Source organism: Falco punctatus (genome assembly GCF_963210335.1).
Source record: "Falco punctatus genome assembly, chromosome: 5".
Lineage (NCBI taxonomy): Eukaryota > Metazoa > Chordata > Aves > Falconiformes > Falconidae > Falco > Falco punctatus.
The window spans coordinates 43,084,492-43,112,058 of NC_137584.1; the positions used below are offsets into that span (position 1 = coordinate 43,084,492).

At 41.0% G+C, this 27,567-nt stretch overlaps 1 protein-coding gene across 6 annotated transcripts in view; it reads left to right on the forward strand.

Annotated features, from left to right (window-relative positions):
• Window positions 1–27,567, forward strand: part of UTRN (utrophin) — a gene marked incomplete at its 3' end in the record, with an annotated part of 398,254 nt that overhangs the window by 39,960 nt on the left and 330,727 nt on the right. For all 6 annotated transcript variants that reach the window (XM_080390591.1, XM_080390595.1, XM_080390592.1 and 3 more), the window contains one exon: window positions 20,361–20,422. In XM_080390591.1, the coding sequence (XP_080246717.1) occupies window positions 20,361–20,422 (62 nt within the window). The remainder of the gene's footprint in view (window positions 1–20,360; window positions 20,423–27,567) is intronic.

The following is a 27,567-nucleotide window of genomic DNA, read 5'->3' on the forward strand; positions in this document are numbered from 1 at the left end:
CATCAGACCTGGCACGCAGCAGTGTGTACTGGCAGCTTTCTGTAATGTTTGACAGTTAAAAAAGCAGTTAGTGTCGCTTGTGCAGATGGAAGCAGAATTGTATCTGTTTTATCTGTCTTGTGAAATTTCAGTACAGTGCGCATTTTATGCTGCTGTTATGAAATATCTCCTCGTTATTGAGACAAAATATTGTTCAGGCATGCTTAACTGTTCTGGGTCCGATTAACACAAAATTAGAGCCAGAGAAATACTAACTTCCAGCATATAGGTGCAATATTCAGTTGTATGCCTGGGATGCAAAGAGGGCTGGGCTGATACTGGAACTGTGACAATGTTGACCATGTCAAAGATCACGCATTTCCCTTTGTGCTGGTAAACTGGCTAAAAGGCGTGCATCAAGGTTTTTAGCTATAAGGCTACTTTTTAAAGAAATAATGTGTGGTGACCTGGGAGCTCCTGTCCCTGCTTGACCCTCTTGTGCTAGTGACTGGTTCCAGCCCAGCGCTTTTGCGGGTCCTGAGCTGTCCCCCAGCACCAAGGCTTCAGGACTGCCTGTCTCGGGTTGTAAGAGAGCATCCTGCTGGGCTTTCTGAGCTGGTGGTGTGGAGCCTTTAATATAGCTTCTTTTTCTCTCAGCTATACTTTCCCCTTGCTAGAATTGTACAGCTCAATCATTTTAAGCTTCAGATTATTTTAAAAGGTTCTTAGCTGGTTTTAATACCTTGTAATGCAAAATATTTTTAAAGCAATTCATAAAACACTGTGTGCAAACCATTGAAATTAACTTCTGCTCCCAGCTCAGCTATAGTAAAATCAATATTTACTTAGCCTGTGTGACCCGAGTCTTTTTATATATAGGAAAACATTTATTTTCACTGCTGCTTTTAAGGTAGCAAAGAGATAGTAAAGTTGATACTTTCTGAAGGTAGAACAATAGGTCCCCTCTAAAGCTATTTTCTCTCTTATACATACAGTCTGCATGTTTTTTTGTCAAATTCGTCAGGCACGCCCCTTTCTAAAAAAGTTAGTTGCTATTTTCACCACTTATAATGCAGAAAGCAAATAAATATGATTATGATCTTTTTTGTTGCTGAAATAAATACAAACTTGGAACTGAGTATTTGAAAACCAATCTATATAAATAGCATCCACTTTCTTTTCTCTAATTTTTTATAATCTGTCTTGCATTATATTTTTTTTGACAGAATAATTTGTTGCTAATTCATGTGGTAGCTTTCTGTTCAGTGAACAAAGTTCTAAGCTTCAGCTTGCTGGTGACAATTTGAGCCTGAAGGTTATACACTGGGATTCTTATCACTTTGTACAAGAAAGGCAGAAAATGCTGTCACCTGATGTCTCACCATCATTCCTGTATCTGTTGCCATGAAATCTCAATCAAGCATTTCTTATCTAATCTGCAGGCAGTAACTCCAGTAGCTTAAAAAGGTTCCAAGTGTGGGTTACACAGATAAAGTTCTTGTGGGGACATGCCTCGACCTTATGTTTAGTAGTATTGAATGCATGTAGAGACTCCCACAATGATCATGCTCACATCTCTAATAAAAATGAGATAAAGTGTTGTTGATTAACTTCACTATCAGTAAGTCATCATTTGATACTGTACTTTGCTGTAGTAAGCGAGCAGTAAATATGCTGGGCACTTAAATGGAAGCAAGTATTTTATGCTTTCTGTTTTTGACCTGTGGACAGAACTAATTATACAAAAGTTAGTTAGCAGCAAGAATTGCAAGTGCTGGTACTTAGACAGGATTAAACCAATTGCAGAGTACCTCATGTTTTTTTAGTTAATTCTGATGTAGTTTCGTTCTTGCCTTTAATATAGTCAAATGGTATATTCTTGAAAATAATCAAACAGTCTGTTATTCCCACTTCGATGTACCGCGGCAGCCTTCTATTGCAGGTGCTTTCGGTTTTGAGTAATTTATCTGTCAGTGACTACGGGAGAAAAAAAGAAGCGCTTCTTTTAACCAAGTAATTTTATTGGCTTTGGAATTGAAAGAGAAACCAAGATATTGCTGACAATGCAAGATATGTTATCCTTCTGAGATATTTCATTTTGGCAATGAATTAATATCAGAAAACAGTGCTGTTTCAAGTGTTGTTTCTGAATGAAATGATTTATGACTGATAGTGTACAATGCCATAATACGCTTTTCTTGTATGTAGAGCATCCATTGTTTCTCTGGTTTGGTTTTTTATGTATTTGATGGTTTGCTTGTTTGTTGTGTGTGGTTGGTTTTTTTTTTTTTTGGTGTGTGGATATTTTTTTTTTTATAGCAATAAAAATAGCTTCAAGAGTTTGCCCTCAGGAGTTGAGCTGGAATTATTTTATGGCCAGCTAAACTAGTTTGCTATCTTACATTGTTCCCTGAGCTAAGGGGAAAGATTTTTCTGCATAACTTGCAGTAAGTGTGCCTTTATTGCAGTTAATATCATCTTTATTGACTCTACAAAACAGGTCTGGTGTTCAGCCCCTGTGGTGGATTGACTTTGGTAGCTGCCAGGTGCCCACACAGCTACTCCTCTCACTCCCCCTGCAACTGGCCAAGGGGGAGAAGATAAGGTGGAAAAAGCTCATGGGCTGAGATAAGAACAGGGATATCACTTGCCAATTTCAATTGTGTTGAAAGCAGACTTGATGGGGTGGGGATTAATTTAATTTATGTCCTATTGAAATAGAATAGGTTAGTGAGAAACAAAGACATAAACTAAACCACCTTCTTCATACCTCTCAGCTTCTTCCCAGGCTCAACTTCACTGCTTCATTCCCAAATCCTTGCCGCCCTCCTGCAATGGGAACAAAAAAGCCTGCTTATTTAAGTTATATCTTCAAATAGTATTGTTTCTTTATTTGTGTGAGAAGCTGGCTTTTCTTGGCAGACGTGCAGTCAACCCTCAGCAAAAGCATGAGTTTAAAAGTCCAAAAATGTCCGCATGCTAAAAATGGACTCTTGGTCTGAAACAAACTTAAGTATATCTGAAAATAATTCAAAATACTATTTAGCCAGTATGCTAATGCTTGTGGGAGCAAGGTTTGGCTGACAGTGTTTCCTTGTACCTTCCTTTATGGCGTGTGGCTCTAAAACCAACAAACGAAACCCATGTTGAGGCAAGCAGACTTGCATTAAATATTTACAGCATCTTGGAAACACTTCTGATCGGCTGCTAAGCAAGTGCAATGTTCTGCTGCTCTGAGTGTAAACATGACTCTTGTTTTTAATGGCATCAACTGAAGTAGCCTGCAGGAGCGGTGAGGCTGGTTTACAGCCAGTATAAGCAGAAGCAGTGGATGTTTTATAGCCTCTTTTCCTGACGTCCTGGAATGGCATTCTATATTCCTGCACAGTACCCTGTCTCCCATCCCCTCTGCAGCTCGCACAAAACTGCATGCCTTGAAACTATCACTTTCCAGAGCGATAAAGGGTGACTCGGGTCACAGTGGCAAAAGGTACATGTTCTAATAGCATTGTCCTAGCAAATATCCTTGAACATTACGCACAGCAGAGTCATCGCAGGTAAATAATTAGCTGTTGTTTTGACAGTGTTAAGGTGCTCTTAATCTGTAAGATAGGAGACTGTTTGGCTAGCCTAAAAAATATTTGTTCTAGCCATTTGGAGGAGGGAACAAACAAAAAAAAAAAGCCACCCAACCCCCACCAGAACCAAACATGAGTGTGTACACAAATTACTAGTTTCTGGAGGAATTCAGACAAATAAGTGTTTTTCATCAGTTCGGTAGTTTAGCGTGCAGCCCTGCCGCAGCCGCTGCTCCCAGTTCAGTTAAAAATCTGCTGTAGCACTATGAATAAATCTGTAGCCATCTTATTTTTCATAGTGTAGTTTGTGGGAACTGAGCAAAGTTGATGCTGGAGTTAGAAGTTCCAGGCAGCCTACAAAGCAACAATTGTTGTGGGAAAGGCTTTACTGGTGTACAGTAGCTCTTGAAGACTTTTGAGGCAGCTGATCCTCTCTGATTGACTTTGTTTTATTATTGACTGCTTTGTGGTGGAGGAGTGCTCTCGCATGCCTAGTAAATCATGGAAGCTTTTTTCTGGTTTCTCTGTCTTTGTGCATTCATTCTCCTGTCGTGTTCTCATGGGAACATAAGTGAATTATTGAACCTTCACCTTTGCAAGAAACAAATCACATGTATAGTTAAGGAAGAGTTAAAACAAAGCTCTGAAATGGTAACTTACCCTGTCAAATAAATGTTTTTTTTTGTGGGGAAACTCCCTGGTATAGGTAAAGTGATGTGTGGTGCGTTTTTAACTTTGCACAAGTATGATATTGCTAAGTGTGGCGTGTTTTCTGTGTGTGACCTTCACCTTTCCTCCTTTTCTGTCATGCTTAAATACTTCTTTGATGTTCTGTGATATCTTCCATTTCTCAGGCTCTTGTTTCATTCGCTCCTTCCTGGTGTTACTATAATATGACACTTCTGTGTTTATCTCTTAACTCTGTTTCTGTGTCTTAACTGATACCTGTTTTCTGTCTCAATCTTCCCCCCTCCCCATATTCCTTTCTGCTGTCCTGTGGTTGGGAGATTTACACGATCCAGTTGATGAACTTGTGTCATAGGGTTGGAGATGATACGATAAATACAGATACCTGTGTTTCATCCTTGCTCGCTCTTATCTTTTGCAACTCTTCATCTCCCAAGAATGAGTGTCCTCGCATACTGCTTTCTTGTATGGCTTTTTCCACTCTGCTAAAGGCAGAGAATAAAAAAGAGAAATAATTATTTTCTGGAAGATCTGATTTTTTTCCATAATGTTCATGTCTAGGAGGTGCAGGTAGTACAGCTTGGCAGCTGGAGTTCTGGGTTATCTTCTCCAGCTCCCTTACTGAGCCCAAATTACATTTTGCATTTGAAGGGCGAGAAGGCTGGTAGTTGCCCTTCGTTGCTGTTGTTTTTTGCAGCCATGTAAAGACTTGAGGAATAATAGTGAAGTGTTGTGATATGAACAGAAAGAGTGGAACAATGTGACTCTGGTTGTAGACCAGACTAAAGGTTCTGAGCTTTTATTTGGTTAGTTTTTGGAAAGTTGTTGTGTTTTTTCATTGTATACTTATCTCTGCAGGACTGGAGACAAGGCTTTTGAATGCAGAAGGTTGTAATTAAACACACCAAGATTCAAACTGGCATAATAGGTTGCCAAGTCAGCTCTCAGTCATGCTAATTCTTTTGAGAGTAAAAATCATCACATATTTCTTTTTCTAGCCTCCTTAGAAGTCCTCTTTGACACTCTGGTGATTCTTTCCTTATGCTGTTTCCTTTCACTCAGTTTTCACTTGTCATCTACAAAATTTGGGAGTTCTGTTTCTGAATAAACAGAAGTCTGCAAAAGTCTTCTTGTGAAGCCAGTCATGCCAGTTCATAGTTGGACTGAAAAGATGCTGAAGGATAAAGCTAGGAAGCAGTATTCTGGTCCATACTGCCTTTTTAACACTTTGAGAGCCCTCATTAGCTGGGCTGTGTTAACTTTGAGGGGGATGATAGGAATATTTAGTAAAATAACTGTATAAAAAAGGGAAGACTGGAGCTTCTGGCCACTTGAGTTATCCTTCAAATGTGAATTTTCATTTCCAGACTTACTGGACAGTGATAATACTACTTGTGCTGTTTGAGCAAGTGGCAGGTAGGTAGGTACCGTGACATTCAAAATGCATTTGGTCCTGCTACACCAGCTCCCAGACATGCATGCAGTTGCAGGAATTCTTCCCTTGCCACTTTGATGTGGTAGGCTTTGTGCATACTTGGGTTTTGTAAATGATCCTGCTTCTGCCACAGGTTGGTCGTATGTGTCAGCTGGGGACAATCTGAAATATAAACAGTATATTGCAGCTTGCTCTGTGATGCTTCAGCCAGCAGTGTGCATGAGTTTGTGTGGCCTTCCATACATCATTACTACTGTTTCCAGTTTCCTTACTCCTTTGCAGCTAAAAAACATATGTCCTTTTTTGTACTGCTGCTTTGCCTGTATGTTCTGATTAACAAAATACTCTGACTGTTAAAGAGTAGCCTTAATATAGCAGTAGTGTGGAAAATCAGACGTGGTAGGCGATAACATTAACTTAAGTTAGAGATCTTCAGATACGAAGATCTAACCCCTGTTATATGAGTTAAACTTTTTATATTGTTCTGGATGAAACGTTTGTGGTGTTTCTTAAACTAAGTGGTTTTGTGATTTAGTTTTTGGGAATGAACGACCAGCTGTAGAAAAACCTTAGAATAGCTGCTTAATATTAAGCAGTTCAAGGTTTTCAACTGTATTCATATTACAGTGGTTAAAGATGATATGTTGAAGCGGAGCAACTTAAAAGACCTGTGTAGGTTGGAAATGGAATCTGACTAAATTGGAGGCATGATAACATTGTTAAGCATCACAAGTGTTTGGCAATTACAAAGCAGCCAGACGCTAGCTGACTTTTTGAACATCTTGTGTGTCATATCCTCCTCCCTGCCTGTCTTTGAAGGCAAAAGTACTAGCTGTCCCTACTTGGCCAGTTTAATCAACCAACTTTTGCCCAGTGTGTACAGCTGTGTATTGCTGCAAATTCACATTGCTATTAACTTGAGTAGCATTAAGAAAAATGCCTGCTAATGAACTAAAGAAATCACAGAGTATTCCAGACTCACTGTGCTGCCTTTCTGAGTTTAGGTGGAGGGAGAAACCTTGGTGAAAGCCTGATTTAGGGCTAATATGTATTCAGTTAAGGTTCTCTGACCTCTTACCACAGTAAGACCATGTGGGGAATGACCAGAGCTGCTAGAAGTCTCTCTCTCTCTCTCTTTTTTTTTTTTAAGATCAAGATGGCAGTGTGTGGTGAACTTGAAATTGATCAGGTGTTAACTCAGAGTGCATCTGCAAAACAAAGTGAGATGTCCCAGCTTCTAGCAGGCTTTGTCAATTGTTGCGTTCTTAATTTTGCCTTGTTCAGTGCAGGTAAGACTGGCAGAAGTACTCAAGTTACTTGTGATAGTTAAGAATGCAGAATGTTGGGAGTAAACCTTTTTTTTTTTTTTTTTTTTTTTTACTTTTACATGTGTAGAAAACGATCTAAAATTGAGTTAGTACTTTCTAGATGCATTCCCAGTTTCTGCCCACACCTAGTTTGTAGCATACCACACTAAGATTCAAAGGCAAGTCATGTGAAGACTACAGAGTCTTTAGCAGATCACCTGTGATTTCTCTTTTGTAGTTGTGTTTCACCTTGTTCATACCACTTGTTCTTTCTGTGATGGTAATGTTGTTTTAATGTTTCAGAAATAATAATCTTCCTTTTTATTACTTCCATTAAGGTGTTACTTCTATTTGCATAACCCAAAGAGTGTGAAATGTATTGTTGTTCGTTGGTGGTTTGTTTTTTTTTTTTTTTTTTATTACCAAGCTTTGAAATTTGTCATCCAGTTAAGTGCATAATTTTATTGAATTTGAAATTCGGAATTCCTGTACACGTGTATGAATTTCATTTGTTATAGTAGGTTTCTCACTCAGAGAAGAGTGAATAGGTCTTAAACATAAAGCAAGTTTCTCTTAACCCCATTGGGGAACTACTTCAAAAGAGTTTTGCTTTTCTTTGATAAAGAGCCAGTCTTTTTGCATGCTTCTGGGATTGCATCCCTGCCTTTATCCCCATGTCCTTTCTCTCCCACATCTGACCCTTCACCTCTGAGCAATTACACACTAATCCAGATCCTTTGCAACCTGCTCACATGTGATGGAGCAATTGGGCTTTGCTTCACCGGAGCTGGCTGGTACTCGGGAGTATTTACATGGGCAGGTCTGAAGAAATTAACGTGTGGCTGGCTCTTGGGAGAGCTGGGGAGGTGTGGATAAGGTGTTAACAGCCAACCTCAGACTGGGATGTTATAGTGAACCCTGCCTTTGAACACGGCTCTTGTTCTAGCTGTGCTTATATCATGTATTTCTTTAGGGAGAATTGGAAAATAATTGTTCAGTATTAATTATTTATAGTAAGAAACATTATTTGACGCTATTTGGAAATATTTTGTCTTTTTCTGGGGTGAGAGGGGGGTGTGAAAGCCTTGGAAGACATTTCCCCTTGCATTATGTGGCCCAGCAATGGTGAGCTTGTCCTGGCTTTTTCTAGGGTGGGGGTTAAGTGTTGCTTTTACTTTTAATCTAGTATGACACTTGAAAGGCATAGGTATTTTTATTGATTAACATATCTCAGACCAAAAGCTCTGCATTTCAAGATAAACCTTTGAACCGAGGAAATCGTTTTGTATTGCATCAAATGCTTTTGTCTGCTATAAGAGGTTCTACATTGTGTTTTGATTTTGCAGCGCAGCCTCTCTTTCTTACTGGCAGAAAAAGCTGATCTGCCATGTAGTTATACTCTCTTCCTCAAAACAAGTGAATTAAGCCAGCAAAAGGTGATCTTTGACACAGCTTTGACTATGCCAGAGGAGGTTTTGTTATTTGTGATGTCCGTGTGCATTTTTCATATACCAAACCAATGTAGTTATGCCAGCAAAACTCAACAGCGTATACCTGTATTTAGATGCTGACTTTTTCCCATTGGTGGTAAAAACTTTTTTCAGACTAAAGCTCACAGTGTTTCTTCCTGGGTCGCAAGCTAGTTTTCATTTTAGATGTCATTCAAATATACAAAGGCTTTCTGTAGGGGGGAAATTCCTAAGCGTTTGATTTTAAAATGTTGCTGTCTAGTTAAGTCAAAGGTGCATTGCAGGTCTAGTTTTAAAAGGTCTTGAACGCTATTACTGAACTAGTCTTGTAATAATCATCTGTGTTGCCTTGTTTCAACACTGAAATTGGTCTGATGGTTTGTGCTACTTGTATCTCTTCAGCATGGATGTCTGGATTCACAGTTCCTGTTGGATTTAGCTTAGGTTGCTCAGGGGAGTGGATTAGCGTAAGGTGGGCTATGCTGGCTTTAGGCTAGTGTGGTACCAGTGGTGGTGTCCACAGCTGGATACCATGTCCTTGTGCTTCCTCCATAAGCACATCTTCAGTGGTGTTTCCTCTAATATACCTTATTTTCCAGTGATTTGCAGTTCAGGGACTTTATAAATTATATCCATCTTTCTGTGGACTCTTTAATTTCATAAGCTTATCTATGCTTCTTTTTTTTTAGCCTATTTATACTAGTGCCCTCATTTGTCTTGCTTCCACTGGTGGTTATTGTCATTAATTTTGGTACTCAGGCTAGCAATATTCAGGCTGCAAACTCTATCCTCACTGAGGCATGGACACCACCTGCTCTGCTGCAGGGATATTAACCTTTGGCAGAGGGCAAAACAGGAAGGGGCTTGAAGCTCTCGAGCTGCTTCAGCTGGGCAGCTGCCCACTGGGCAAGGGCTGTGAGTCCTGAGCCTGCACGGTGCCTGACTCCTTAGCTCCAGGAAGGTGTGCAACAACCCTTTCTGAAAACACCCAGGACAGGATTACACCTGTGAGTATGACTGATGTACTGGAGTTGTTGCCCGAGGCAGCAGCAATAATCTGACTTGTAATTATCTGCTTTCATTAGGTGATCTTTCTTTTTTGTATAGCCAGTTTCTAGGAAGGTAAAGGTGATGTGTCTGTTCTGAATTTTATGTGCTCTCACAAAACCATTTGATGTGTTAGCGACAGTACTCAAACCCCACATTTGCACAGGTTCCATCACAGTCGTCCTGAAAGTTGGTCAATAAATAATAAAAGCACGGGGATTGGGATGTGTACATGTAATCCTTTGCCTAAACAATTGACTGCTGAAATCCCTTGGCTCAAGTTCTGCCAAAGGCTTGAGAGGCTTTGAACTTCGGTTGCTCTCCTTTTGAGTGCTCTGTTGCTGTATCTTCTCCAGTTTTGGTCATGCTGTTTGGTGTGGTATATCCTGAGGGAGCTTTCTGTACTGAAGTGGGAAGTCTTCTGTGAGCTCACACTAATAGTGATCCGTGGCTTGCTTGATTACATAAATACGTATTTTAATGCATTCCAGATATTTATTCTGCAATTGTCAAACAGAATTTATGTATTTCAGAGCAGTTAATCAGGGAGGGGTTTCAGTTTTAGGGCCTAATTTATGACTAAGCCAGGGAAGGAAATGTGAATTTAATTAGGATATAGGATTAGCAGTGCCTCATCCTACTGCTGTTGTGATCAAATGACAAAAGAAAATTCTTATGTTTGCCAGAAGCCATAAGGCGGCACCATTCATAATACTTTACTCCAATTTCTCTTTTTATTTTTTCCTCATTAAAGTGTCTCACTAAATACGTGAATTGGATAAGACACCTTTATGACTGTGTTTCTTCTTGCCTCTAGAGAAAGAACAGTAATTTCGTCGTGGGCAGAGCGATCAGAGCTTTACTAAGCATCACGTTTTCCTGCACAAAGGTTTCCCCTTCCCCAGTGGTGCAATATTTCTTTTCCTTGGCCAGCAAAGGAATGTGACTAGAAAATGAAATATTCCTTTTGTCTCAAGAAATGGACTTGCCTTTTCCTTAATCTTCCTCACTAGTGCTGGATGACAGTACAAAACACTTAACATACTTTGGGTAGGTTGTGTGGAGCTAAGTGCAGGTTAACTTACAGTGATTGTTTCTGTAGTGAGCTTGCTGGTGTATTTTGGGTATAGAAATGAGATTATCTGGTGTGGTTTGTGCTAACAAATATTTTGCATTTAAATTCATATTTGCTAGTTTTTGCTTACCTCTCCTTTATGTTTATAGCACTCCTATACCACGAGAATTTTAGGGGCTTCCTTTAAACCTTCTATATTTCAGGTTTCATCTTGGTAATTACAAAGGTTAATAGACTGAGGTAAATAATTTACAGGCATCAGAGTGGCTGATCTTTGACAAAATAGTGGAATAACTAATGAAGCTCAGACTTAGCCTGTCTGGAAACAAAATAAACAACTTTTTTTTTTTTTTTTTTAAACCCAAAACAACAAATCCACTTCTATATATCTGTTTGATGATTTCTGTAAAGACTGTGCTCAACTTGGTTGCTGAGATCAGTGTGTAACAGTTTGAGTTGAGGAATACCTGGTATTTGGGCTTGCTTCCTCCTGCTTCTGTCTTCCAAGTGCAGCCTCTGCAAAGGGATTCGCAAGGATAACAAGATTTTATGAGTCTTGGTTGTAAAAAATTTAACTATGTTAGTTTATGGTTGTAAGTGGGCCACAGAAGAGTGTAGAAGCTTTCCCGTGTGTAGTGTGTTATGTGAAATTGTGTTAGCGAGCAGCTTTCCAGCAAGTGACTTGATGAGCTTTAGATGCTGGCAAGTTGTGAAACAGGAGCTGGGCTTCCTTTCTGTTTTGTTTACCATGAGCATGCTGCATGTCCTTGGGCATGCTCCCCTCTACTCAGCACTGGTGAGGCCCTACCTGGAGTATTTGGTCTTGGTCCTTGGTTCTGCGAAGGCACTGGAGCATCTCTTCTATGAGGAAAGGCTGAGAGAGCTGGGACTGTTCAGCCTGGAGAAAGGGATCAGAGAGATGCTATCAAAGTTTATAAATACCTGAAGGGAGGCTACAAAGAGAATGGAGCCAGGCTTTTCTAAGTGGTGCCAGTGGAAGGACAAGAGGCAGTGGGAGCACACTGAAACACAGGAAACCCCATTTCTACTTAAAACACTGGCATGGGTTGCCTGAAGAGGTGTGGAGTCTTTGTCCTTGCAGGTGTTCAGCATGTGACTGGACACATCTATGGGCAGCCTGCTCTGACTGGAGCAGCCAGCTTCCATGGGTGCTTTCTGACCTCTGCCACGTGGTACTTCACGTGGAAACACTGTAATGCGAAATTCTACTAAACTTCTTGGGAGCAATGCAAAGAGCAGTGGATTTGTACAGGTGGTGAAGCTTGTAAGCGTAATACTTGTAAGATGGCTTGAGGCATTCATATGAAAGTGCTAGAAGACTTACTGATACTGCACTAATTATAACAGTTACAAAATTGTAGCAGGTATATAAACTGTATGTGTTCATTGCCTTTGGGTTTTTTTTGGGGTCTAGAAATCTTGTTCCAAGTGACAAAGGGAGCATTATGACTTTTTAAAGACACTTCTTTATTGTTCTCTTAATTTCCAAGTTAATTAACACTGTAAAGTTTAAATTTCTTTTCATTACAATTGTATTTCATCGATGGAAGGTATGTGTGCTGAGGTTTTTTTGTCTTATAAGACTAGATTTCTAAATACCATCAGAGATTTGAGGCAATCAAGCCCAGAAAACTTAATAGCTTGACTTTGCATAACTCAACAGCTGAAGTTGCTATGTTATGAATGTCTTCTGTACTGGACTGCTAGGAAAGACTTAAATTCCATGGGGTTATAAATTCCATTTGTTTTTAAATAACTCTAGTCTGCTGCTGTCACTGAAATGGCACCCATGTGGTCTGTATTGGGAGGTACTTAGTTAACTTGCTAGCAGAAACATTTAAATAGCATTTATGATATTTTTAAAATATGTTAACAGTGTACACATTTTTGAAACTGATTAATCGTTTTTCACGTGGGAAATAGGATACTCTGATTATGCTTGTCTTTCAAATATTCCCCCCCCCCCCCCCCCCCCAACTGGTCCAATTTGGATTAAGTAGTAGGAAACTTAATCCAATTTCATGTCATAAAGCTAATTAAATAGCTACAGGTTGTGTGAAAAATCCGTGGCTGAAAGAAGAAGAGTCCCTGAACACAGTGCCTCCACTACAGAAGAAATAAAAAAAAAGAAAAAAAAAAAAAGAGATATTTTTCCTGCTGCCTGATGAATGGCTTGTCAGCATCTGCATGTGAGGTACAATCTGGTGCATACCCAGCTACCTATGGCCTGTACCTTATGTGCTGGGATGGCGTGGGGGCTTCCAGTGAGAGAGAGGGCAGAGTCGTCGGGGGCGGGGGGGCTGCCACTGGTGGAGCATATACAAATACATAGGAGGCCAAGTGTTATTAATTTACTTCTTAGGAAACTGGAGCATGTAGGAACACGTAGGAGCCAGGTATTATTTGTTTACATCTCAGGAATTGGCGTCTCTTTGTAAAAAGCTTTTTACCTAGAGAATTTTAGGGCAGGAATGATGATGGGCTGTGGTAAAAGATTTGGGACGAGGTGGGAAGAGATGGATGGAGGAGCCTGAGAAAAAGATGGGCAACTCTGAAGAGGATGGATCAGGAAAGATTTTAATATTTGGGAGTGAAAAGACAGAGAATAGGGAATGAGGAAGGCTTGGGATTGCAGCCTTTGGGTTTTTGGAAAAGGAAGATAGGAAAACCTTTGGCTGAACAGAGCTGGGATAAAAGAGACTGGAATATATGAAGGGGCAGAAGCTCAGTGTTGTGAACAAGAACTTTGAGAGTGCTACTGTCTTTACTGCCTGTCACAGCGAACAAAATAACATTACGCCTTTTGTACTGTGAACATTGTTTCCTGAAGATTTTCAAACAAGGTTGTTTGATGTCTGCCTGATTTGAAACTCTGCCATAATTAGCAGAGAGAGGTACTTGCATATATATGGTTTATGGCTTGGCTTCCTTCTCTGCCCAAGCAATATTGCTTGCTTGGGCCTGCACAGGGTCTCTGACATCTGTTGTGTCTCTGCTTCCTTCTGGTATTTTTGTGGGGATGGCTCCAGCCTTATGCAGGAGATTACGCTAGACTAGATGATCACAATGATCCTTCTGACCTTATATCCTGTGAATCACCTCCACAAATGCAAGTGAGCCTAATAATAGCTCTAATTTGGGCAGAGAAAAAAGAACAGATGGCTCAGACCAACTTGGAGAAAGCAGTTCTGTTTTCATTGTAACTGCTCAGAAATGCAAAGACCTAATCTGTGTTCATAACAAGATGTGCTGTACTAAGTTTAGTTTGTGATTCCTACCTTTTATTTGTATCTGCAGATTTACTGTCTTTAAGTGCCCTCCTATTTGTATGTTTAGAAACATCTTAATCCCCAGATTTTGGGCAGGAATTACCTGCCTTTCTCTTCTCTTTGCATGCCTGATGTGTTAGCTGGGGCCTGAGGAAGATGGCGAGGACATCTTCCTCTCCCTGTGTGTGAAGTTTGTCCTTTATCTGTAGGGTCCATATAAGCCATCATCATAGAGATATTTGTGGTACCTGTGTTTCAGGGTTTTTTTCCGCAGTGCACTTGCTGGTAGCTGAAACCCTTTGCTCTAACCAAAGATTTTGGCAGAAACATTTCCAGCCTCAAGCCTTGGTGCGATCACTGGCAGTTTGTGAAATGTGCCCAAATGTACTTGTATCGCGCAGAAAGGCTTCCCAGGGCTGTCTTCCACTGGGAGCTGATGCTGTGTGGTTTGACCAGAAGTTAGGGAGCCACTGCAGGTTGCTGGAGCGAAATGTGGGGTTGCCAGGCCCTGGTGACCTTCGGGAGCAGCCCTATGTAGGTGTCGGGATCCTGCCTCCAGTTCTTGGTTTCACACTGTGATCCCGTGAAAACAGCAGGGCTGCTGGCTGACCGGCGTGGGCCACCAGGCTGGGTGTGTGGTGCCGCAGCGTTATTTCTGTCTTCTGAGAGCTTGCCGTTGTCTCTAGCTTCCTTTTAAACATCATTCCAATGTGCTGAGACCGGCAGTGTGGAGTGTTAGATAGGTTTTGCTGTGAGGTATGGAAACAGCTATTTTAATATTGCTTCAGCTGTGAGGATGCCTTCTTCTAAGTTATCTGTTGCTGGGGGATTTTTTATTTTTTTTATAGTGACGTAAATTTAGCTTAGACTCCTAGCACACTTTGAGAACTGGGGGCTTGTCCTCATGACTTCTCCGTGGTTCTTGTTTTTATGGTGTCTACTGTTGGGAGACACCAGGGAATGGGGTGAAGGGTTGGTTTTTTTAGTTTGTAAATTCTCTGTATAAACTAAACCATAAGATACAAGCATTAAAAAAAAAAAAAAAAAAAAAAACCAATCTGGGCAGCTCTGTTTTGTGTGGCAGTTGCTGTAGGCAGGTGTCATTACTTTTTTTTTTATTTTATTTGAGCCGCTATTAATATAACTGGTTTTGCCCAACTGCTGAAGTTGGATTGAGAGGGAAGGAGAAGGAATGAAGGAAACCTTTGTGCTCACCATTGACTGTAGAAATTAAAATTGTAGTGTGAAGGTGAAAGCTTACAAGTCAATTACATGTTGCTGGAGCCATTTGCCCTACTATGGTGTTGCAAGAGAAGAGGGAATCTGCAGGATAATCTCAACTTTTGCTTTTGGTTTCTTTAAAAAAACACACCCTTCAACCTGCAAATCCCAGCCCAACCCAAAACCTCAAGGTGGCTGATAAAGTTTGTTCTGTGTTAAGGAAGTCGGGGCCCAGCAGTCGCGATGAACATCAGAGGTTCTGCAGTGAGCTTGGCGGTCACGCACGCGGGTGCTTTGTGGCTTGCTTGGCTCTTTACCTCTTGCTTGTGGGATGAAAACCACGTCGGTTTCCATCCTGAAATTTTAGATGCTTTCTTTTTTTGGTCTCTTTATATATATGAATTAGTCTGAGTTTGACAAAAAGATAATTACTTCCAAAATGCTTTTTCTGCCCAGAAAATCCTGCACCTAAGAACACAAAACTTTCCTGTCTTTTTGTTAAGGTGGTCAGGGTCTCAGAGGCATGCTAGCCCTGGGTGGGGTGGTATCTATGAGTTTCTTTTGCTTCCCTAAAGGCTTAGGCAAAGGGATGTTTCTAACTTTGTTACATTCCAAGTGTCTTAATTGAAAGCCACAGGCTAATTCCTTCTTTTATTTCTAAATTCCTTTGCTGAGAGCTTAAATAATGAGGTGGGGAAGGGAAATTTAAATCTTAAAACATGAGATGACCCTTGGTAACTTGTGCTGGAACGGTTGGGCAATTTCTGTGCTTTATTTGCAGATCTCATCTGTATGCTTCTCCAGGGCACTTCCATTACAGTGCTGCTCTGCCAGCTGTTTTGGGTGTGATTACTTTTGTCTTTCACAAACCAAATAACACAGTTCTGTCATGTAAGCATGTAATGCATTTTGGGGAAATAAGAAAGCTGGCTCTCAGTATGAAGCAGAGGTTGAGGAAAGGACAAACCACAATCCTTTGAGGCTTTTGTTTTTACCTCTATTTTTAGATCATTTAGATTCCTTTTTGCTCCTGAACATGATATTCACAAGGTAACAGGCTGGAGTTCGACTGTGGTTTCATGGTGCCCCAACAAATTTAAGGGGCAGTGTTGAGGGTGGCGGAGGTATGTAAGGCTGTGAAAGCGGCTCTTGGGGGTGGCAATGCCAGGACACAGGCTGGGCATCTGGTCACAAGAGCTGCTTGCTCTGAGCATACTCCAATTGCACAGACACACATCTTCTTCTATAACAGAAACAGGCTTCAGCAAACAAGCATCTGGGATAGGAAGCATTTCTTCTGTCCGTTGTCATCACGAGAGTTTAACTTTGCGTGTGTTTAGGCTTCTTTTTATTTCCTTTTAAAAGAACAAACAGTTCTGACACTGGCCATTACAAGTCCATTAAGTGACTGGAGGGCAGGCAGAGCCGTGGAGGGAGGAAACAGTCAGTAGGTATTGAAGCAGAATTTGGCCCCAAGTCAGTCCTTGGCTTTTATTGTCAGGCTGTGGCAGTGTGAAGGGAAACACAAATGTTTTAGCAACTTGGTGAATTTGTTTCTCACTGGGCTGTGACTTGCTGACATTTTTAATGCCTTGTGTGAGAAGTTGACTGGCTGGAGTACTGTGGGTTCTGCTGAATGGTGATATTGTTTTTTAGACTGAATGTGGCTAACTTGTTATCTGAATCATAATGTCGGCCTTTGGGGATTAGCTTTACAGACTCACAGGAATCTAAAGAAAATTAATTTGAGGGATAAAATAACAGTTGGCGCTGTTAACAAAGCACCAGCGTTTGAGTTACAAATTTATTTCCAAGGACTTACAGTAGAAAGCTTGACACAACGCTAGCTATAATGGCCAATTACAGAAATCCTGGTTTCAGAGGCTTTTAAAAGCAAACATGAAAGCAGAGTCTGAATGGGCAAGTTTATAACTGAGCAGGATGTTTTCTGAAGATGGGAGTTGGCGGGTTCAGATTCCTTGCTTAACTGCCATAGAAAGGATGCCGTGATACGGACAAGATAGTAAGGGTGTATACATTCATATTCTTTCTTTCACCATTAAAGACAAATGGTTTGTGTTTATCAGTCATGTATGTTTTGGTTTGTCAGTTTGGTGTTGTGTCCCCCTCCCTACCCTGGGAAACATGCTTTTAATAAAACTCCAGCCCCTTTCCCCTCTTTTCAAAAGGTCATGTAGCGGGAGTGCTTACACAAACGGGACGTGAGGTCAAGGGGAGCTGAGACGTGAGGCTGCCTGATGGGTACAGCCCTGGTGGGCTGAACCTGGTGTAATGCTGAGAAGGCCTGTTGCCTTCTGCTGGGTATATGCCTGTGAAGGGGCTTAGCCCCCCCCACCCCAGAGTGGAGTGCGTATTGCTCCTTGCACACAGGATTTATAAATCCTTGACCTTTTCATAACCACTGTTATCCTTTTAAACAGTCGATACAACTATTTTGGCCTCTCTTTGTGCTTTGTCTTTAGCATCTTAGTAAGCGTGTTAAAAGAAAGTGAGATCTCAAACTTTGGGGTTACTCTTGACTGTCACGGAAGCTTAAGGAAGGAAAAAGGCAGACTGAGCCTTAGGAAGGCATCTGGGTGTGTAGGTGTGTACTCGGGCATGTTGGCGGAAAAGGGTCAGAGATTACTGAGTAATATTTAAAGACAGAGAAGGATGTTTAAATATCAGTACATTCAATACAAATAGTATTTGCAATGAATGTGAATGGAAAACGCTATTAAGAGTTGGACAGAGTCTGGGATTGAGTTTTACACAAAGCTAGCTTTTTGGTCCAACAGTAGCAGTTAATCTAGTCAGTTCCTTCTCCTTAAAAAAAAAAAAAAAAGCCAATGACAAAGCCCTGCCAAAAACCAACAAAAAACACTTGGAAGGAAAAAATGGAGTAAATGTATTCAGTATATTTAGAGTTTAAATCTTGACCCTGCCAGTCTTCTCTGAGATGGCTACTTGGCACAGAGTGACCTGCTCTGGTGGATCCTGTCTGTCTTCGATGGCAAAGCACTCTATTTCACTGAGGGAAGAGACCAGGGTTAATGAGATCTTTTAAGTAATTGTATTCCCCCGGAACACGACCTTGAATTTCAACAAGCTGTTTTAAGCATGGTCTGCTGTGCATGCACTGTAGGTATCTTCAAGCTCTTTCAGAAAACTTTTTCTGCATTGGGCTATCTGATTTCTGGCTGAGCTCAAGGTGTGACTGAGGAGTGGGCTGTATTGGGTTCGCTTGGGTGACAAAGAGGAGAGGCATGGGAGGGTGAAACAATGGCTGCGGGCTGCCACATTGCAGCAGATGTGTGCTCTTTGGCATGCCCTAAGCAGGCTTTTCAGCTGTAGCTTAAAAGGAGCCCAGAACTGAGGTTTTACTTTAAATTGATATAAACATTTTTGTAAAGTTCATCAACTCTTTTAACTGTTGTGACGTCTCATTTCTTACCAAAGTGACTTCTCTTGTCTGGACTGGGCTGTAGCCACTGTTCGCTTGTAAGGTGAAAGAACACCTGATCATTTGTTCTACTGCTCCAGTGGTCTGTGTGTGACAGATTTATGGCTAGATACATTAGACATGAATGGCATCGATTTCAGATACATGTTGGGCCAGAAACAAGAAATTTTGAGGTCATCTACCTGAGGTATCTTCTGATAGTATGCTGTGATTTTTTTTAAAAATAATTAACATCTGGGTTTTGTAGGTAAAACTTCATTGTAACAACAGTCTCAATTACTGCTGTCTGAGGTGTATGGTCTTGTAAGTGGTGCCTTTTAATCATAATCTGGTATCTCTTCAGACTGTATAATTTTTTTTTGCTTTTCATAATTTCATGAAGTAGAACACCTGAGTTTCAATACAGTTTTTTCTATGGCTTCATCCTAGTGTGGGGACAGATGGTCTGAACACCATGGTGGTAAATGCTTTATTGTGGTAAGGGGCTTGGAAAAATTGGTGCCAGCTGCCACCAGGAGGTTCTGCAAGAGAATATCCCAGGCAGCAGCATGGTGTGGGAGTCTGCGTATCTCGAGGCTGGCATGTCAAGAAGCTCATGGAGTCTTGAAGGCCTCTTGGAGATTATGATCTGGGCTGCAGCTGTCGAACATTTTGCCTGGTGGAAGGCACTGCCTGCATTGGCTGTGCTCTGTTGCAGGATTTGGAGGTTTAAAGCCTTTCACAGGCTGTGTGGTTTAGTGGTGGGCTTGGCAGTCCTGGGTTAACCTTTGGACTTGATGATCTTCAGTCACAGCCTAAAATGGTTCTATGATTCTTGGCTGCAGCAAGCAGTCCTGAGAATCCATGGTGGGCCAACTTCCTTTGCCTGGTCTGTTGCCAGCAGGTAATTTGCAGTCATTTAAGTTTAGGTGATAAGGCATACTCTCACCCCTAGCACTGCTCAGCGCAATTTACCCTGCAGGTATCTTCTCATATGGGCAGAGCTGTGCTGGAGGTGACTCAGCCTGGTTTAGTGGGAAGGACGGTAAAATTGTAGGTGTCTCCCAAGTGGCTTCCTTAAATTACCTGGGAAGCTATCTTCTTTTTGCACAGCTGGAGGCCGCTGTGCCTCCCTCTGCTTTGACCTGCGAGTGCTTCCTTGGCCTTCCTCCTTGTCCTGCTGGGTCCTTCTGGGCTTCTCCTCCGCCCTAGGTGGTGGTACTTTTTGGTTCCACACCAGTAGAGGCATCTGAAGGAAAGGGCCACTGAGCCTTTCCCACACTTCAGTTGAGCTTGACTGACTGATCAGTAACATAGTTCCTAACCCAGGTGTGAAACCAGCCTGAGGGTGGGTAAGGATGCAAATGCTTCCAGGGTTATTCCAGCAGCTTTGCTACTGCAGTTGCTGTGCCCTGTACTGAAGGAAGCTATTATCTCTGTCAGAAACTTGAGTAAGGACCTCAGCAGCTTTTGGAGCAGTGCATCTGGGTAAAAAGCCGTTGGCAAAATCTGTAGATTAAAAGTCCAATGGTTCCATAGGTTGCTTTTCACCAGATGGGAAGCCTGTGAATTTAATGCATTGATATCCTTCCCAGGAGGTGCTGTGAGGCTGGTTCTAATGCAAAGGTGTGGTTGCTAACAAAGCTGAAACATTTGTTTGACTCTGCAAGTACCAAAGTCTTGTAGAGGTTTGAACAGCTTTATTGACTGATTAGGCAAAAAATTATCCCACCAAGTCAGGGTAGTGTTTAGTATGACCTGTTTTGAGCAATCTAGGATTAAGAAGAACGCATTTTCACTCATTGTCATTTTCTTATTTTGTCTCTCCAGATGAACACAATGATGTACAGAAAAAGACCTTTACAAAATGGATAAATGCTCGGTTTTCCAAGGTAATGTTGGGTTGCAAGTACTACTTTAATTCACTGTTTAGATCAATATTGGTTAAATATACCGTGCTGTTATTCTTGTAGAATACTAGTAAAATGTGTCTAAATGTGTAATGAAAACAGATAACACTGTAATGCTTGTTCCCTCTCTTTCTGCATGCACAAAAAACATTTGATGCTAATGTCTTAAGAAAAAATGAAAGGTTCTATTTAATATATTAAAATACAGTTGTGTTTGCAAGATGGTATCTGTTTGGGTTTTGGTCCTCTTACTTTATACAGTTTATTTCTACATGCAGTTTTCTGAGTGCATTACAGCAGGTTTTGAGCCTTAGTCACTGTGTTTACTCTCAGTGCTGCTGAGTCAGCTTTGCTCACCCAAAATACTCTGCAAACCTCCAGCTGAAGCCACCTGGTGTTGCTACTTGAGTCTTAACTGAGATTTTGTGCAATTACTTGCTCATTTTGAATTTTTCTCTGTTCTCATGCTGTATGTTTCTTGTTTCAATTCTCTCTACTGACTTGAAACTTACTGAGGATCTTCGGTTTTGCTTTGGGATGAGAAAGGAAGTGGTGATTGCTTTGGGATGCTATTTAAAACCTGCTTTTTATGCTGTTCTGCTGATAGTGGAAAGTGACACTTTGGCCAGCAGTGTGGTGGCTGTGGGAAGTTTCCCTACTTTATAGTTCCAGTGTGTGAAGGAACCTGGGCTATTATCAGAGAAAACTCATGGGGTCTTTTTTTAGCCAGTGTGGTGCTCCAAGTGGGCTAACTAGTAGGTTGCACCCCGTTAATGAAAAGGGCCATGCATGTGAAATCCTGCACGTGGGTATAAATACAGAAAGAAGGATGTGTTTGTGTGGGTGGGGTTGGTTTGGTTTTCCTTTGAAATAAAGTGAGGGCAGTGCTATAGCAATGAATGGCTGCCTCTGGAGCGCTGCCCTTCTGAAGTTCTTGGTCAGCAACGTAAGAAATTTTTACCTTCCCTCCCTTCCTGTGCAACAGGACACTGGGCAACATAAGGCTTGTGGCCTTGGTTGATTCACTTTGGCTTAGATTTGTTTTGGTTGAAAGCTGATATCCTGTACTCTTCATCCAATGCATTCTTGGCTAGTTTGCTCTTCAGGGGAGTGTGTACATGTAACTGATTGCTCTACGCTGCTTTTAACTGCTGCAGAGGGTGGACGGTTCTGCAGAAGAGTGAGGCAGGGCAGGATGACATAAAGAATGAAAATATGGTGAGAAAGGAAGGCCTGTTTTGTACTTACCCTAGCATAAACATGGCACGAACACTGGAATGACAGTGATGCTGTGAGAATGTGTTATGTGTGTACATGTTATAGACATTGTACTGAAACGGGTAGAACTGTTTTCATACTTGTACACCCATGGATAAATTTTTATGAAGTGGCTTTTCCTTTTAGACTGCGTATTTAGCCAGATCCCGCTTTCCGCCTGGATTTCCCTGCCACAGGGTATGGTCAGATGCTCATTGGATCTGAAGTAACTCTGTAACTTCATGGCCCATTAAACCACCCAAAACTATGAAAGCCATGTTAATGATTAAAGAGACTCACATAAAAGGACATATTCCTGACTGCTGCACACATCTAATTCAAACTTGAGCATGGCTTCTTTGCCCTGACAAGATGCAGATTTATGAAGACTGGCATGTTCAGATTGCAAGGAAATTGCTGGTGTTCAATAGAAATCACCTCATGTAAGAAAGTTTAGTTTCAGCTGTGCCTTGAAAATATAAAGAGACTGATTTTGATTTGGGTTGTTTAAAATACCTTTTCTGTAAACTAGATTGATTCAGCTGCTTAGGATACAGAAATTTTAGAGGCTAGGTGAATGTAATCTGATTTACATCAGAGAAAACAAAATGGTAACTGAGGAATTTTGTATGGAATTGTAAAGTTCAGTCCAAGAATTTTACTTGTCCTTGCATGTTAATTATATGGTAGTTGCCCTTCATTTAAACACATAAATAAAAAGTAAACAGCTGAGCCTCTGAACTAGTTTGGCATACAGACATCCTAAAATTGCAATTGCATAGTGTACTCAAAATTGCTGAACTTGATTTAAATCAATTCAGTAGGGTTTTACAAAAGACTTAGGAAGAAAGCAATGTCTTCTCATTCTTTTATAAGAGAATAGGCAGGTGAGCAAAGCACAGTATCTCAGGTATGCTGTGAGGTACCCCTATTTGCTTTGGGCACCTATTCAGTGAGATAGTTCTTGCTCTAGTTCACGGTACAGTAACTTGTGTTTGTGCTCTTCATTTGAACTGTGCTAGAGCAAAATGGCATGTTTCTTGCATGCACTGAAATGAAGGCATAGACACATACAAAGTGGATTGAGTCTTAAGGTCAATAAATGTACTCAGCCAAGCCTCAGTGCTTGCTGTAGAAATTTTTCCTGTAGCAGAGCCATATGTGCTACTCACAAGCCTATGATGGTTGTGTAGTAAGGATATTTTGTTAAAATTAAAGAGGAAAAAAATGATAATCTGTATAGGGAAGTCTGCATTCAAATAAATACTGATACAGCACAATTCATCTTTATGTTAAGCCATGTGTTTTTTTCCTGTTTGTATGGGGTTTCTTCATTGCTCGGTCCAGTCTGATTTCAAGAGTCAGACTTAGCTGTTTTCATGTGGCATAGTCCAACAATTAAGGCATGTATGGATAGTTAATGTATGCTCTTCAAACTCTGAAGAACTGTCTTCTATCCTTGTTTTTCTATCCCTTTATCCCTTTCTATCCTTTTTTCATTTATACTTACCAGTCTGTAAGTATTAACGGATACATTTCCAGAACTCCTTTCTGCTGTGCAATAGTACTTACTGTCTTCTGTGTTACAGCCATTCCAAGTAAAGGTGGATATCAGAAGTAACTACTAATTTTGAGTGACCAATCTGAGATTTTGGATAGATTATCCAGAGGATTTGACATTTCTGTAATATCTTCACATAAACCAGAGCTCTTATTGAGTCTTACAGCAGAGCTCAGAGGGTTCATCTCTTCTGCAAACTCAAGCAAAGCCATCAAAAATTCTAGTTCTTTTTCAGATGGAGCTTGATCAGCATGGAGAAGGGACTTCAAAAAGATGATGCCCGTGTTGGCGAGGGTTTAATCATCTAAGGAAGCCTTTTAATCTGGCATACAGTTAGTGATTACGTGTAAAAATGTGCTTTAAATGATTCTGATTAGTTACAGGGGAATTCTTGGCGAAAAGTAGAGTTTGATTTCAGGTCCACAGGGTAACTTACTGCTCTGTTAACCATACATTGTTTGTTACACATAAGTAAAAGGGGAGTGAACAAAGATTTTGCAATCAACCCTAGTTTTGACTTTTCCAAAATTCTAAATAGTTTCAATCTGTATCTATTTGCTTGGCATAACAGCAGGCCTGGGATTTCTAGATCCATCATATAGACTTCTGACACTTCAACTGATAATTACATAGCATAGTGGCTAGATACTTGCACTTGCAACTCTAGAAGGTTTTTAGAAAACTTGATAGGCATGTTGAGGGATTCAGGAGTCTTGTGTCCCACTTTAGACTCTGGAAGTACAGGGTTTTTTCTGCCCTGTTTACTTTCTTTACTCCTACTTTCTGGCCCTGTTCCCTGCCCTTACTATTACACCCTCTTGTGTCAGAAAGCTTGCCTGCCCAGCAAATCCCAGCAAATCTGGAGTTTTGCTCACCCTGCCTATTTCATTCCCATTTCTTTGTCACTTAGTTGCTTACCTAGCAAGACCCAGTTTTTCTTGTTAAAGCTCCAGACCTGCTCTGTCTGTCCTTCTTTTCCCTTCTCCCACTCTACATCTCTTCACCTTCCCAGCCCTTACAGGATTTGATGCTTGTGTGTTTGGTCCTATTTTTCCATCTCTGTCTAAGCAGTCTTAGCCTTGCCCTCTCTCTCCTTGGAGTCAGTTTTTGCTGGCTTTCGTGTTCTTATTTTCCAAGGTACTTTTTCAAGTTTGCTTTCAGATTGGTTGGTTTCCTCTTCTGCTATTCCTGAGCTTGGCAGGTAGGACCCAGAGTCAGCACAAGAAACATGATGCCCTGACTCTAAATTTAGACCGATAGTCAGATCTGTCGCAGCCTGTTGGAGCTTAGTGCTGTCACTCTAGAGGAAGTTCACAGATCCAGCATGGGCAAACTGAGGCTCTTCCTTCCCCCCAAAGAATCGTGTCTTCATTACATTAGGGAAGTTTTTCCCACAGGGATGGCAAAACCACTTTATTGATAGGAAGGATGTGCTCTGCAAGAAGAACATAAACCCCTGGAGATGTTCGTGTGTTTCAGTGAAAATAACACTGGATTTCCCTGCCCCCTGATCATAAGTCTGGGGAGGGATGGCTGCTGAATGGAGCCAGCTGGGGGCTTTGTTCCAAGGTGTCAGGAACTGCCTTTAAAGTCCTTGCATGTCCGAGAGCTGTGCCTCCCTTCCCCTTTTGTCATGGTCTCCCATCCCTTTCCAATCCAGATTCTCAGCTTCAATTTTCTTAGTCTTATACAGTCTTATTTCTGCATTTGCGGTGTTCTTGTTCCTGATCCTCCAGGTCCTGTGCTGGTGCCCCTGGCATTTGCATTGGCCAGCAGCTGCTGCACTGGCAGGTCTCAGAGCTAGGACCTGCCAGTGTGGGCGAAGCCAGACCTTCCATGCTTTTTTGTTTATAAGCTCTCTCCTGCTCTGCAGTCTTCCAAAATGGGTTTCAGTTTAAAGAGCAAAGAAGAGGTTGAGGCGCAGTTTGGGAGCAGATTGCATCCTCCAGGGCTCAGCTCCAGGTTAGCCTGTGAGAAGGCAAGTGCTTGGTGCTGGGGCTCCTGTGCGTTCCCTCTCCAGGGCTCTGACTGGTTCCTTCCCCTGCAAGGACACCAAATAAAGTGAAGATGGGATAAGACAGGGCAGTAGGCAAATTAGTGAGCTGTGCTTGGAGTGCTTTGCAATGTGATGGCTTTATATGTATCTTAAAATTAAGAGTCCCTCCCTCATTATACCAGGCATTGATTAATTTGCTAACTGAAAAGTCATATCTGACTTTCTGGGGTGTGTGCTGTATAGATCTTTACCACCATTTTTTTTCTCCTTAATTTTCTTCTTTCCTCTAAGGGTGGTTTACATAATAGTAAATGTCAGACCCCATACTTCTGAAGACATTTTGCTGCCTCGCTGCTGACTTTTAGCAAATGTGATAAATCTTTTTAAAGACAAAAGCATACCTATTCAAGCTAATTAATGTCACATGACCTGAGATACCTGAGGCCAAAGACATTTCAGCAGGGATTTTTTTTGGGAAAGAGAATTATGGAGTTTAATTTATTAGTCATGCAAGAAGAGAGATCAAAAAGATTGATTTGGCAATTTTAACTGTCCAAGGCGACATCACCTAAGATGATCTGTAGTCCTTTTCCCAGTTCAGTTTCTGTGGTGCAAGCAAAGAAATACCTGACTGCTAGTAAAATAGTCTCCAATCTAATTGCTCCTGCTGCTTTCCACTGCTGAATTAAACTGTAAAACTTCACTCAAAGATAGCCAAAGGTTATAAAAATTTTGGCCTTAACCTGAGGAGCAACTTGGGTGGAAAAGAATTAGTGTTTGCATGAACTGGCCTTGAAAAATTCAATTTTAGTCTACTTTTTTTCTTTAACTGTATTACTTAGTCTGTTTTTCTGAGAAGAGGTCAAATAGGACATGAATTAACCAAGATGCAGGAAAATAACCTTTTCTTCTTTAATAGTTTCTGAGATATTGTAAGGATGACTAATCTCTAGCATAAAAGCAATAATATACAGCAGTTCACGATCTATCCCAGATTTAGCTACAGCATGAGAATTGCCAGTTTCCTGCCTTCCTCTCAATTTGCTGCTGTTTTCTCCTCTAAGAACAGGGTATGGGCAGCATCTTCCTTACTGGACTTCAGAGCTTGGTATAGAAGTGTGGATTGTAATTACTTCTGGTTTTGGTTAATGCTCTGGACTTTGGGATAGCTTAATTCCTGGTCTTGGCTATCATCCCCATTGTTGGAGTGTGTGTATTTGTGCTTGACCTTCTCGGGCACTAGAGCTGAACCCGGTAGAAGTACTGAAGCAAATCCATCCCTTTACCTGTTAAGTGCTAATGAGAACAATAGTCAACTTGGTCAGCAGGATTTTTTTTTTTTTTTTTTTTAAGGAACCAAGTTACAACCTGAAGTTAGCTGACTTGGGGCGGGGGGAGGGGAGGGGAGAAGATAACCTTGCAGTCTTGTAGGAGAAATAACTGACAGTGACAAGAAGTGTGGTCCTAACTGCCCCTGCAGGTAGCGATACATAATGAAGCTTAATTGCAAGCTGAGGTTAGTACTGTTGCATTAAACATAATAACAACATAAGCTTATGTAAATTCATTCATAGATATGCTGGGGAGAAAAATAACACCTCACAGAATTGCTGATGCCTTGTGTACGTTTTGCTGCCTTGCTGAGTCTAATACTTGACTGACAACATGACAGGAGGGAAAACATACAAAAGCAAATATGTAAATCTGTGGATTGAGATATCGTAGCTTTTCAGCTTTCCTGCACCTTAAACTCATCTCTGCCATCTACTATAATCAAACTTTTCAGTGTATCTGTGATGAGTCTTACTTTTTTCTCTGTTAGTCTGAAGTTGTAAATAGCTACTGTATTGCTTGTAATTATTTTATTGTTAAGCAGTAAAGATATTTAATTCAGTCTATAAGGTGTTTTCCTCCTGTGATTTTAACTTTGGTTTTTTTCTTACTGGGTAGTAATAGTTGAATTCCTAGTTTTGGTATTAGTCTCATGTAGAGACGCCTTAACTACTTGGGCATATTCAGCTTAGGGTAGAGCATATTCAACTGCAATACATGTCACAGTATAGCTAGTGTTTTTATGTGCACTGTCCTGTAATTCCTGCATGTCAGTGGAAGAAGAATGGAAAAGTAGTATCACATTTTATTAAAAATACTTCTGTAAACAATGACTATGGTCTTAAATTAGAAATTGGCAAGATTGTTTGTTGACATTAGTTTACTTTTTGCAATGACCTTTTTGCTTTCTGAATTGTTTCCCACATCGAGTTCCCATGTACTTGCCTCATGATGCAGCAGCACTTGACATGTTTCTTACTC